At 44.6% G+C, this 13,893-nt stretch overlaps 1 protein-coding gene across 4 annotated transcripts in view; it reads right to left on the bottom strand.

The window, feature by feature from the left end:
- The window catches only part of MYO5A (myosin VA), a 195,308-nt gene that overhangs the window by 55,184 nt on the left and 126,231 nt on the right, over nt 1-13,893 (bottom strand). For all 4 annotated transcript variants that reach the window (XM_059714677.1, XM_059714679.1, XM_059714680.1 and 1 more), the window contains exons 14-18: nt 12,261-12,344; nt 5,039-5,200; nt 3,092-3,189; nt 2,585-2,671; nt 2,382-2,490 (exon numbers count right to left, since the gene is read on the bottom strand). In XM_059714677.1, the coding sequence (XP_059570660.1) occupies nt 2,382-2,490; nt 2,585-2,671; nt 3,092-3,189; nt 5,039-5,200; nt 12,261-12,344 (540 nt within the window). The remainder of the gene's footprint in view (nt 1-2,381; nt 2,491-2,584; nt 2,672-3,091; nt 3,190-5,038; nt 5,201-12,260; nt 12,345-13,893) is intronic.

A 13,893-nucleotide genomic window follows, 5' to 3' on the forward strand; every position in this document is an offset into this window, starting at 1 on the left:
AAACTCAGGCTAGCGTCCAGGATTAAGGACAACAAAAAGTCCTTTTTCAAGTACATTGGAAACAAGAAGAGGGCTCCAGGCAACGTGGGGCCCCTGCAAGACACAAACAGTAATCTGGTGGCCGCCAGACAAGAAAGCTGATATTTTTAACAGTTTCTTTGCCTCTGTTTTCCTGAACAGGGACCGGGATATCCCACCTACCAGAGGTAGGGACAATCTTGGGGATAGCTCTATCAAAACTTCAGTCAGTGCAGATGTAGTTAGGGATCTTCTGGAAGGGCTAGACATTTTTAAATCTGCAGGTCCAGATGCCCTCCACCCAAGGGTGTTGAGGGAGCTGGCAGGGGTCATTGCGGAGCTTTTGGCCCAGTTGTATGAGCATTTATGGTCATCTGGCCAGGTGCCAGGGGACTGGAAACTGGATAATGTGGTCCCTATTTTTAAGAAGGGGAGGAAGGAGGACCCAAGTAACTATAGACCTGTAAGCCTCACCTCGGTGTTCGGGAAGCTCTTGGAGAGGATCATCAAGGAGCACATCTGTGGGGGGCCTGCAGGGGAGATCATACTCAGGGGCAATCACCATGGGTTCACCAAAGGCAGGTCCTGCCTGACCAACCTGATTGCCTTTTACGACCAACTAACTAAATCCTTGGATGATGGTGTCACTGTGGACATAGTATTTCTAGATTTTAAGAAGGGCTTTGACACTGTCTCTCACCCCATCCTCGTCAACAAATTAAGTGACTGCGGCATTGATGCCTGCACAGTTGGATGGGTAAAAAATTGGCTGATGGGGTGCACCCAGAGAGTAGTGGTGGACGGGTTGTACTCAACGTGGCGAGATGTGAGCAGTGGGGTACCCCAGGGCTTGGTCCTTGGGCCCGGGCCCACACTGTTTAACATCTTCATCAGTGACTCAGATGAGGGGGTGGAAAGCACGCTGTCCAAGTTTGCTGATGACACTAAGATGTGGGGCGAGGTGGACACACTTGAAGGGAGAGAGAGGCTGCAACTAGATTTACACAGACTACAAAAGCGGGCAGACGAGAATAGGATGGGGTTCAACGTAGACAAATGCAGAGTGCTGCACCTTGGGAGAAGGAATCCACAGCATACATACAGGCTGGGGAGTTCCCTTCTTGAAAGCACAGAGGCAGAAAGGGATCTCGGAGTCATTATTGATGAACATGATGAACATGAGCCACCAATGCCAGACCGCAGCCAGCAAGGCCAGCCATACCTTGTCATGCATGCAAAGGTGCATCTCAAGCCGGTCCAGAGAGGTGATACTCCCCCTCTATGCGACTTTGGTCAGGCCGCAATTGGAGTACTGCGTCCAGTACTGGGCGCTGCATTTCAAAAGGGATGTGGCCAGCCTGGAGAGGGTTCAGAGGAGGGCCACCCGCTTGGTGAGAAGGCAGCAGGACAGGCCCTATGAGGAGAGACTGAAAGACCTGAACCTGTTCAGCCTCAGCAAGAGGAGGCTGAGAGGGGACCTAGTGGCTGCCTACAAGCTTATCAGGGGAGATCAACAGCTAATAGACAGAGCTCTTTTCTCCCCAGCACCACCTGGGGTGATGTGGAACAACGGTCATAAGCTGATGGAGAACAGGTTTAGGTTGGAGATCAGAAGGCAATATTTTACAGTTAGGGTGGCCAAAATCTGGAACCAACTTCCCAGGGAGGTGGTCCTCGCCCCTACCTTGGGCAAATTCAAGAGGAGGTTGGACGATCACCTGTCTGGGGTCTTGTGAACCCAGCATTCATTCCTGCCTCTGGCAGGGGGGTCAGGCTAGATGATCTGTTCAGGTCCCTCCTGACCCTAGCTACTATGATAATGTTTTAAAATCAATGGTTCTCAAACTTTTAGCCCTGGGAAGTCAGATGAGTGATGTGGGACCCTACTGGGCCCTATATATCAGGGTCAGCATGCTGTCCCTGCATGTCAGGATTGGGTCCTGGGGCCTTACATCACCCCTGCACACTGGGATTGGACACCACGCTGCCTTGTGCACCTGATCTAGTGCACAGGATCACAATATCTGGCTTGGGGGGAGCTCCCCCTTGGTCTGGAAACTTGGCAGCAGCAGAATGGTGCCACACTCCCCTGAAGCCAAATTTTCAGACTTGTGGGGAGCTCCACAAACCAGGTGATCACCAGGGGGTGGATTTGGCCTGTGGGCCTTGGGTTGAGCACCCCTGCTTTAAAAGTGGAGAAGCATCTTTCATTTCAGCAAAAAACCCATAACATTCAGAGGGACTATGACTTGCATAAGCTACTGCTGGCTGCTGTTTGAATTTAAGTAAAAAAAAAAAAAATGTGTAGCTATTATGAAATTCATAGAAAAGGGAGCAACACTTTTTTAAAGCACTACATTTACCAGAATTAGCTTCTCCAGAACATTTTTACATGTCTGTTTTCGGTCACTAAGGACATCTTTTTGCTTCATTAGGACACGATAGCGACTGAAGAACTCTTGATATGTCCACCTGGTTTCAAGAAATAGAAAGGGTGTTGACCAATAATGGAAATATCTTGATGAAAATGCTTGCAGTTAAAAACAAACCAAATTAGCAAGCCTACCTTGAGGGGAAGCCAGCTGCACTGATTCGGATCGTTTCCAGGACACCACAAGCCCTGAGCTGCTGTACTGCCCGCTTTTCATCAAATCTGCATATGAAAATAAAGCATTTGTCGGATGGTAGGCTTTCTAAGTGACTAGAGCATGAAAATAAGAGTCCAGAAACAGTGACAGTGTTAGGACTATAAATGCCTATTTAAAAAAAAAAAAAGTATGTCATTATTACAGATTCTTTAAGTGTGTGATCTCTTATATCAACTCAGAATAGAAAATCATTAAAATTGCAGGTTTTCTTGTTGGATAGAAAGAATGTATGTGTTGGCCAGTACTTTGATCTCTACTAAGTCCAAAATATCTTCTTTCGTGAGATGCATCCTGATGTTATCAACACATCATTTTACTGCTGAGTGACAACAGGCACTGGGTCCAGACCTCAAAGACCACCAGGCACCCTTCTTGAATTTGTAGCTAAGTCTCTGTCTACAGACACCATAACTTAGCCAACTTACGTGAATGGAAACTTGAAGTCATTGGGCTTAATACAACGCACATAGTGGGGAGTTGTAGCATTGAGGGTTTCCATCAGCAAATGAAGAGAGTTGCGAAACTGCATTGACAAAGAAAAAAAGAAAAACCAGGAATTTACACAATATGTTGAAATTCAGTCTTGGTTGAAACCATAACAGCTGTTATTAGATCAGATCCAAAATAAAGTCAAATGTCAATAGATCATTTTGGTTGAAGCTTGTCCTAGTGTAAGCAGATATCACTGTGGTAGTTCTTGGAAGCAACTCATACTTACTGAGACACTCCTATAGAATCATTCATAATCATAGTGCCATCTGCAATACAAATGCTTTAACTGTCAACAGGCAAATATAACCTTGCAAGCTGCTGGAGTGTTTCAATTTAAGGAGACAACTATTCTGAATTTCTAACTACATTCCACTTTGCAGGCACATGGAATCTGTAACATTAATTTTCTTAACAGTATATGAGGATGACGTCATGTAACTGGTTTGGTGCCTAGCTTTTGGGCATAAAATTCCAAAGACAATCTAAATATGAAGTTAAAGGGTAAAAATAGAATACATTTTGTATTGAACATTTCTATAGGCAGCATTGGTTTTTATGGCCCAACCTTGCATGTTACATCTGAAATTAGTAATAATCTGAGCATATTAAAATACAAAGCAACTAGAACACGACTTTAGCCAAGTGCATACCATAATGAGAAATAACTGTCAAATGGAAGATTTAGCATCCAATTTGTCTACACAGCCTTGGCAGAAACAGTGCCCATCCTACTTCTGCTTAGAAGCTTGAAGTGCCATTGATGTTATAGTTAGACTTCGGCACATTATGCTTAATGAGAATAAAACTCATCCATTCACAGTATGTACTTATGTATGCTTTTTATCATGGCCAAGAGACTCTAGCCCTGCCTCTCAAACGAGGACTTTGCCCAACCCTGATAAAGGCAACACACAGCTGGGACCCATCTCATTACTTGGTGCAGTGCGCCTCTGGTCTGTTCTAAAATAATATACTTGGAACTACACCCACAGGCAGCTTAGAGACAATGTGGAACACAACTGCAAAAGGACTGGTACAAGCTGACAAGTGTATAAAACCTGGGCTCTGAACAAGGCTCCTGTGCAATTTAAGTTGCTATCTATTAATTCCCAATGGAAAACATGACAACCTTAGGAAACCTTTTCACCTTCCTACTCTGTGCCCTATTCCTAGTAATTATTAGTTCCTCAATGGGTTGCAGAACTTTCCTGGGAGAGGCTGGGGTGCAAAACATCCATATCTAACCTGTTGCCTTAGCTATCCATAACTAGAAGGTAGTGGGCTGTGAAACTCTCCTTATGACCACGTGGATTTGAATATTTCATTTTAAATTTGGTATATTTTAGGTTAAATGAATAATTTTGGGACAGATTTTCTGATGTGCTGTGAAATAGCTGCTCTCATGCATTGCCAGGGAAAGCTGAGAGAGCAGGTGGTTCTGAAAGTAGATGACGTGAGCACAACAAACACCACGATTAAAAAAAAAAAAGTAAACCCCATATTTCTGCAAGGGGCAGCCTCTTTTACAGGAGTCGCATGGTATTTCTACAGATTTTTGTCAGTATTTTGGAAAACTGGGTACCCCATTCTTCAGGTAAAGTGTTTAATCAATCAAGGTCTCACTTGTGGTCTGTGAGGCATGTGTGAAAAAATGAAAGGCTCTGTAATATTTTAAAAACAAAGGGAGAAGATCAAACACTGCTACTGAGTGAACTTTGATGATGAACCCTCCGCTGGAACAAACAGCCTAGACGGAAAGCCTCCAAGCAATGATCCTAAGAAATAGCAGTCAAACATAGGACTAAAGCTACAGGGGAACAGGAAAGGAAAGGGAGATGGAGGAGTTTATTCTAATAGAAATAATCAGTGGTTCAACTCACCTGATGTCCCACAGTTTTCTTATGTTCCTTGCTTGCTTGGCCTGGCCTAGTCTTGGCTGGTTTTACAACAGTTCGGGACAGTGGTGTGCGACCTGATGTGGTTGCTGAGGTGGGACTAAGGACCTTCCCCTCATCACGAAATAACTCTGGCAGCAGCTTAAACTAGTGAAGCAGTAGGAATAATGTAACATGTCAGAATGAGAAAGAGGGTGAATATTCAAGAAAGGAAGAAATGCTGTTTAACAGTCAATACACGGATCTGAAAGAGAGGACACTTAAGTACTTCTCTTAGCTTTGCTAGCAGGTGTCTGTGGGACCTTGACAAAGTGAACGAATCTTCTGATCAAGAAAAGGGGTATAACTACTTATTTAAAGAGGTATTAGACAAAAGTGATTGTTTAAAATGCCTTTAAGTTCCTTTTATGGAAACATCTGATGGGTACTGAAGTACAAAGTAGTAGTATAATCTTTCCTAAGGATCCAGAATGGTTGGAATCCATACTCGCTTTCTGTAAAGATTGTTTATCTCAAAGGGGAAGAGGAGATGATGAGAGAGAGCACATTTGCAATGTGGTGTGGAGGACAGTAATTTAAAGCTGAAGTTGTTTATATTTGTGATCAACACTTCTCTTTCTGGATCCAATTCCAACTTCACTGAATCTCATACACACGGTAAGCAAGACCTACACAACTAAGGTGGACCGACACAGCATTGTTTCATCAGAACAGACACATGGCTATACAGGACAACTCAAAAGCTAGAACTTATCCTGATGTTCCCATGGTGCATTCACTTAGTCCCTTTGAGAGCTGGCCAATAGGGCTGTGCAAAGCTTCTGTCCCTGATTCGATTCAGTGGAGATTTGGCCCGATTCAGTGGCTGAATCTCCAATCCGAATCAAATCAGAGGACCCTTTAATCTCTCCGAATTGAATCGGAAACCTCCAAATCGATTCAGAGAGATTCGGAAAGATTCGGCGACTCGGACATAAATACAGCTTTAAATGTTTTTTCTACATACCTCTAGGTACCAGGTGGCTCATGAAGGCTGCGATGCTGGGACATATGGAGTGTCCCACAGAAGCATGGGGGGCCCAGCGTGCTCAGCAGCAGACCTGGAAGTGGGCCAGAAGCACTTCCGGGGAGTGCGCTGGGGCCTGCCCCTGTTCCGCAATTGGTGCCTCCTGGGGGGGAGGGGAGAGGGGGCACCTGGGGTCACCCCGTGGCTGATCACTGAGCCAGGGGGGCACCGGGAGGCCTCCCATGCATTCCCTGGCAGACCCAGAAGTGCCTGGTACCTCGAGGTATGTAGAAAAAACATTTAAAGCTGTGTCTCTGGCCAAATCACCGATTGTCTGAATCAGCATTGAATCCCCAGATTCGGCAAATCAAATTGGGGATAGTGATCTGAATCAACAAATGAAATCACTGTCCCCAATTTGGGCCGAATCTGAATGGAATAGGGCCCACTTTGCACACACCTACCAGCCAGAGGGACTGAATGACCCAACAGACATCACAAAAGAACTCCTGTTCAAAACTCTAAAATAAATTACTAGCTAGAAAGAAGATATATTTACCAAGCTGAAGATCTACTTTATGTAGTAGAGTAGGAGTGGAGAAAAATTTTCCCAAACAATCTCTGGGAACTCTAGTTTCCTTCCTCCATCAAAATGATTGTTAAAGGCTTAAACCTCCCCCTCCCCCCCCCAAACAACAACAAAAAAACAAATAACCAAACAGGGCTCTAGCAGCTACCTGTAATTGTATCATGACTAGGGATCCAGGTTTTCTTTCTGCCACAGAAAAACACAGATTTTCCCTTTAAAGGAGAAAAACACAAGAAACTGCAGGATTTCCCTTGCAGGCTGGCAGTTCCAGATTGCAAGGGGATGCCTGGGGCTGGGGGGAACAGGATGTATGGGGTGCCATGTGCATATGACCAGCAATACAACCAGGCAGAGGTGGAAAGCAGCTCCCCCAGCTGCCTGCAGGCAAGTTGGGGGAGGGAAGAGGGTAAACGTGATGTGTGGGGATGGCATAGGTGACATGGGGGGTGCAAACTGAGGCAGCCATGGTGAGGGAGGGAGTGGGGTAGGGTTGGTGGCTGGGCCTGGGAGTGCTGCCCAGTTGGGGTAGGAATGCACAGCTGTGGGGCCTGGCTGGGGGAGCAGAATGGAGTCCACAGGGCTAGCAGGGGGGCTGGCTCCTTGCTGCTGTCTGCGCTCCCGGACAGGGGGGCATGGTGGGGCATGTGCCCCCTCCAGATTTGTACAGGGACAGGGGAGGATGCAGGCTGCCCAATGCAGGGTCAAGGCTCCCTGCCCTACTGCCCTCCATCCCAGGGTCTCTGCAGCCCAGTGGGCAGGACCATGGAATAGGGTGGGGAGGCTTGGTGTCACTGCCACTACTGCCAGGAACCCCATATCAGCTGCGCCGCCAAGGTGAGATGCCCTTGTCTACCCAGCAGCAGCGGGGAGGTGCAACACCACGCCATCAGCCCTGCTGCTGCCAGACAGGCAAGGGGTGCCTGACCTTGGCAGTGTGGCTGGCACAGGGCTCTTGGCAGCAATGGTTGCGGCAGCAGCACCGAGCCTCCATGTCCTGCTCCAGAGAAGTTGGGATTTTTTAACAGATAAAACAAGGATTCCTGATCATAACCATAGGGAACATTGCCAAGTCTTTCTGCAGATAGCTACCACCTCCGAAGCATTGTCAGAATGAGGAAACCTGCACCCTTCTATCTAAAAATTAGTAGTCTTTAACTTAGAATCTCTCATCATCCCAAACAGGTAGGAACATTAGGCTTTCATGACTATAAAGCACTTAGCCACAGGCAACTTAAAAAAGTATTTGGCTATCTTATCAGGCTCAACAAGCGTGCAAATTTTCAATGAAACAGGTTGTGCAACAAGATGATGTTCTTTTGCTGTCACTGTAACTTGAGAAATATGTTCTGCTAGCCCAACATTTGCGACTCTTGTAACTCTCCTGCGCAATGGAAAGTTACAATAAAGGTGCTAAAAGTAGTCTGAGATTCATGAACCAAAAGAAAGACAAATATCATCCAACCAGAGCCATACGCTGCATTTGAGACATTTCACAGAAGATATGCTGGCCTCCAACAGTCAAGTAAAGAAACCCATGCGATGTAAATAAAAAAATCTTTATCTCAGTGAGTCTGCTACTAATGAACCAACATAATAAAGATGCTTCCTAGGCTCTGGATTGCTGATGCACTGAGATTTCTGAGGAATCAAATACACAAGGTTTATTGCCCCCTAAAGGAAAGGGCTTCACGTAAAAATAGTTGACTTCTTTTCAAAGATACCTTTTTCTAAGGCATCATCTCAGGGTATATGGAAAGGGAGGTGATACAACATGGCTTTTCTTTACCATTGTTACTGAAGGATAGTGCTAAAGATAATATCGTAGAAATGGGGCACTATAGAGAGGGTCTATACTGTTTTTCCTGTCTCAACACCTCTTCGTTTCCCAGGCCAGTGGCATTGCTCAATTAAAAAAAATTAAAAAAAAAGGAAAAAAGCATTGATCAAAGGACAGACAAATCATGTACGGGGAAAGAGGCAAGCATTTTCCATTCCCTGTGATTTCAGATAATTTCACAGACATGCTGCTAACAATCTAATAGAACCATCTCTTTTAACACAAAACCATGACAAGGTGAATTTTTATAACATGCCAGAATAAAGCATGAAAACTGAGAACAATTGTATTACTTGAATAACGCATGCACTAGGATAAAACAAGCTTAAACAAGTGCTGCGGGCAGATTTTTAGAGCAGCCAATATTTAAGCGTTTGCATTACATAACCCTCCTGTATAAACATATTTGCTTTGAGAGGAGAGCACTTTTGTTGCTAAACATGTAAATCTCTGGATGTGATACTGATGCAGAAGGAAGCGTGACTGGAATTATAAATGACATATTAGATTTTAGATTACCTTCTGGTGAACATGTATGGTGAACCAAGAAAACAGCAGCAAGAAAAAAAAAGTATATTAATGTTAAAAATTAAATCAGAAAATGTAAAGCTACTGTGAACAACTGCTAATAATTAGGGCCAAATGAAAAATTTCAAATGAAGTATTTTCCCATTGGAAAATGGGTTTTTATCATAATTGACTTTTTCTCTAGAAAAGCAGGTTTTGGTGGAATTTCCATTGGGAAAAATCAAAACATTTCATTTTGCCAGGTCAGGTTGAGTTGACATTAATCTCTGACTCTTCCTGAACTACTGTCATGCTTTTTGGGAGTTCTCCTCCAGGTTTCTAATGCTATTTTCCCATTATGGATTAGAGTATGCTTCCCATGATGCTCATCGGTCTCTCTCTATGGCTAATGTATTGTAACTTGGCAGCAGTATCCAGCAAGAGAACAGAGACATGAAAGATGGAGAGCCGCAACTCCCAAAAGGCACTGAAGTGGCTCATGTGAGCAGAGAGATTGATATCATAGCAAAAGAAAACACCTCTGTTTCAGAATTTTTTTTTTAAAGATTTATCATTACACAAAAAAACTTTGGATACTTCAAGTTTATATTCCAATTGAGAACATAAACACATGGAATATGGGGATTTCTGATATGGGTGTGTGAAACGGGCCATAGTTGATTTGGATTTGGCCTGAATCAGGGACAGCGATCAGACTTGTTGATTTGGTTCACTGTCCCTGATTCGATTTGGCCGAATTCGAATCTGAAGATTCAATGCCAATTCGAAGAATCAGCTATTTGGCCATAGACAGATTTAAATGTTTTTTCTACATACCTTGAGGTACCAGGCATGGCTAGTGAATGCTGCGATGCTGGGGCGGATGGAGTGTCCAACAGGAGCACGGGGGGGCCCCCCCACATGCTCAGTGATGAACCTGGAAGTGGACCAGAAGTAAAGGCGACCCTCACCATTCACAGGGGATACATTCTTGTATCCTCCGTGAAAGGGGAAATCCGCGAATAAGGCACTGTGTTCATGAACACAGTGTCCCCGGTGGCTGGGGGAGGGCATGGCTCCAGTGGCAATGGCAGGAGCCCGGTGGCAGCACGCGCGGAGCTCCCAAGGAGCTCCTGTAAATGTATAAAGTATTTAAAATGCAGGTTCAGCATTCACAAATATTTGAAACTGCGAATAGTGAGGGTTTCCTGTACTTCCAGTCCACTTCCAGGTCCAGTAGGGAGCCCCACCACACCTCTCTGGCTTGGCAATCGGCTGCAGGGGACGCCCAGTGCACCCCCAGACCCAGGAGGCACCAGTTCCTGAGCAGGGGGATGCAGGGGGGCCCCCCCCCATGTGCTCCCTGGCAGACCCAGAAATGGACTGTAAGTGCCTCTGGTCTGTTGCTGAGCATGCTGGGGAGCCCCCTGCACTCCTGTGGAACTCTCCATCTGCCCCACCATGGCAGCGTTCACGAGCCACCTGGTACCTAGAGGTATGTAGGAAAAGCACTTAAAACTAACTGCGTCTATGTCCGAATCACCAAATCTTTCTGAGAGTTCCGATTCGATTCGGAGAGGTTAAAGGGTCTCCTGATTTGAGTCAGATTCAGAGATTTGGCCACCGAATCGGGCCGAATTGAGTTAGGGACCAAAGCTTCGCACAGCCCTAGTTTCTGACAGGATGGTGATCAGCTATACTAATAATAATAATTTTATGTACATTATGCTAGTTCATGTGGGAATCTATAGTTAGCAAAGTCCCAGCCCCTGTAGTAAGAAAATACCATGTTACTTCTATTTACATTTTAGGAAATTAATCACTAGCATCCTCCCCATTAAGAAAGACAACATAATTAACCACTCCACAACACAGAGCAAGTTTTTAAATGGAACAGTTCTATTTTTTTTGTTTGTTTTTGTTTTTTTACAAGCTTCAAGGGTAAGTAAAAACTGGTTTATGTTTCCAGCCCAAGCAAGATTTAACACCCTAACTGACTTTCTCTTATTCATTTGGCTTTTAGAGCGAGCAGGTAGGAGGACCTTGCCTGTTTTCACAACATTTAGAAATCTGTGGCTGTGCAGTTTAGAAGGCAACAGTTTGCATGTGTACATGAGATGTTTACTGTGCAGTTGACTAATTAACTGTGCAGTAAACTTCTCAGCATCCAGTACAGAGGAAATTAATACTAGTTTATTTACAGATACTACCTTGCTGAGAAGTTCTCATCCACAGTAGTGCACATGAAGATACCAACCTGGCTGGCTGGGACATGAGGGTGCTTCAGTGCGGGGGCAGCCTGCTGGCTGGCTAGCCCTGCACTGAAGCACCCTTGCGCCCCAGACAGCCCTTACACAGCACACTGAGCCTGGTTGAAGCAGCCCTGGGCTGGCAGGCTGATCTCCTGGACCCCATGCCAGCCTGGTCTGCTCCAACCTGGCTTAATGTGCTGCGGGCCAGATGCACATGTAAATAGTATGCCTAGAAGCAATAAAACTGTGGAGCAATAGGCTCTGCAGTTTATTGCTGCACATTAATGGCATGTGTAGACATGCCCGGTTAAGCCTCTTATACTATGATCCACTGAGATTCCCTGTTGCCCTTTCTAAAAAGCCTGAGCAAAATTACAGTAATATTTACTGAAAATTTATTGTACAGCTGAAAATAAGTAAGTAAATTTAAAAAAGGCTCAAACCTATCAATTCATTTTCTTGTCTATAGTTTTCAAAACAAGTTTCCCAATTGTTTCTGACTGAAAAAAAATGGCTAAATATGGACTAACTTCAATGGGAAAAATGTCAGGGCACATTTCCTAAATACGCACCGATAACCAAATACAGTAAAAGCCATGTTAACTGGCATTTTAGTAACCAGTGCACTCTACTAACTGGAATTCCCAGCCAGCTGGCCAGGAGCAGCGGGCAGTGTGGGGAGGCAGCGGGGAAGAAGTCTGCACACGGTGGCAACCACTACTACCCACCAACCTGTGCTGCCACTACTCTGTGTGGCTGCTGCCACCTCCCACCCCCCTGCCTCGTGTCCAGCCAGAAACCACTGTGCCTCAGGTAACCAGCATTTTTAGATTACTGGCATCCCACCATTCCTCACCCATGCCAGTTAACATGGCTTTTACTGTAAATACACACTATAACCAGCTTCAGGGGTCATATATTCTAGAACAAAATTCTAAGGTTTTTAGAAGACCTTCATATTATATCAACCTTCAACTCATATCTTGTATTAATACAAAAAAATCCTTGATACTAACCTTACTTGATTTTAGGACCTTGATTTGTTCTTCATAGACAGTGTCTTTGTTCTTTTCCAGAAAACCTTCACATTGATATTCTACCTGAAAATATGAACAAATCAACAATTCTATAAAAACCTCTTTAATTAGAAGCACATTTGTACAGGACTCATCAGCTGTAACCTGTAACTTAAAAAAAATTACATTCTAATAAAAACTTTCAAATTTTAAACTACACATAGGAATAACTAGAGAAAATGTATTGGTACAAAAACACCAATGGTAACCCAGCATGACTGAGTGGTTATTAGAAATATTAAGAACCAGAATATGGGCTGAGCCACTTCAATTCTCTGTTTCATTTAACATAGCTGAAAAATAGATCCAAGCCAGAGCCAATAAAGTAATAGATACCCCATCTCATTAGATGAGATGCTGTAGGCTGCAGACAGTGCTCCTCAGTCAGTGAGCCAAAGCCTTCCTCTACGTTCAAACAGGCAACTTTCTTCAGTGCTAATAAAAATTTTATGTGCTCTAACTATCCCCACCTGAAACTTCTCAATTCATTCCTTTATCCTGAAAGGGACAGGGATTCTCATGGACCAAAAGTAGCCACAGCCTAACAAACTCAACAGATGATCCAAGGACTGGTCAAAAGAAAAAAAAATGACAACAATCCATGGACTAATATTGTAAAATACATAGATATAAATATGCTGCTTCATGCTATGGGTCTCAAACTAACCACAGAAGGGGGAAGTGGTGTCAAAACTTATCTATACCTTTAATTGAGCAACAATGACCTCTTTAGCAGTTTGACTATCACAGTTGGTGAGGTAGATGGAACATCCATCAGGGATCATACATGCCCAGCAATGCTCTCATGTTGGGACTATTTTAAGGACTGTGGCAAAAATAAATTCACCTCCTATACAAGGCCCATTCACCATATAATCCCTATTTTGAATTTTACCTTGAAAATGCATCTTAGGCCCCTGGCAGATGTCACATGTTCAGATGCAATTAACCAGGTAATCACATTTTAAGAAAGGGGTGGGCAAAATACGGCCCACAGGCTGGATCCAGCCCGCCAGCCCATTCTATCTGGCCTGTGGGGCCTCTAAAAAAATTTAGAAAATTAATATTTATCTGCTCCTGGCTGCCTGTTGAAGATGACAGGGGTCAGGGGCAGTAGGACCCGAGGGAAGCCAGCAGGACTAAGCAGCCCAGAAGCAAGGCCCACCTGGCCTGGCCTTGCCCCCCACCCCCTCCTACCCCTGCACTTCCCATCGGAAGCCCCATGCTTAGCAGAGCCTTCTTGCCTGTGCCCCTGGGGATGTTCCTTGCCTGCCTGGAATTGAGAGTGAAATTCAGAAAAGAACATGGGGGGTGGGGGGGAGTAGAAGTTCCATCTCTAAACACTTTATCTATGCCTGCTTCCAATGGTAAGTCTCTATGCCAGTCCTACTAGGACTGAAAAATTCTACTAGTACTGATACAAGATGTTTTCTATATAATTTGATATTTTTCCAGTTCCAAGATGACAAAACCCCTTGCTGAAAGGAGTACTTGCAGGGGGCAAGGGGAGGGACTTCTGGTGGCAAAGGTCAGTGGCAGGACTTCTGGTCACAAGATGGTGACTAGGGGGCGG

Source organism: Alligator mississippiensis, chromosome 11 (assembly GCF_030867095.1).
Source record: "Alligator mississippiensis isolate rAllMis1 chromosome 11, rAllMis1, whole genome shotgun sequence".
NCBI lineage: Eukaryota > Metazoa > Chordata > Crocodylia > Alligatoridae > Alligator > Alligator mississippiensis.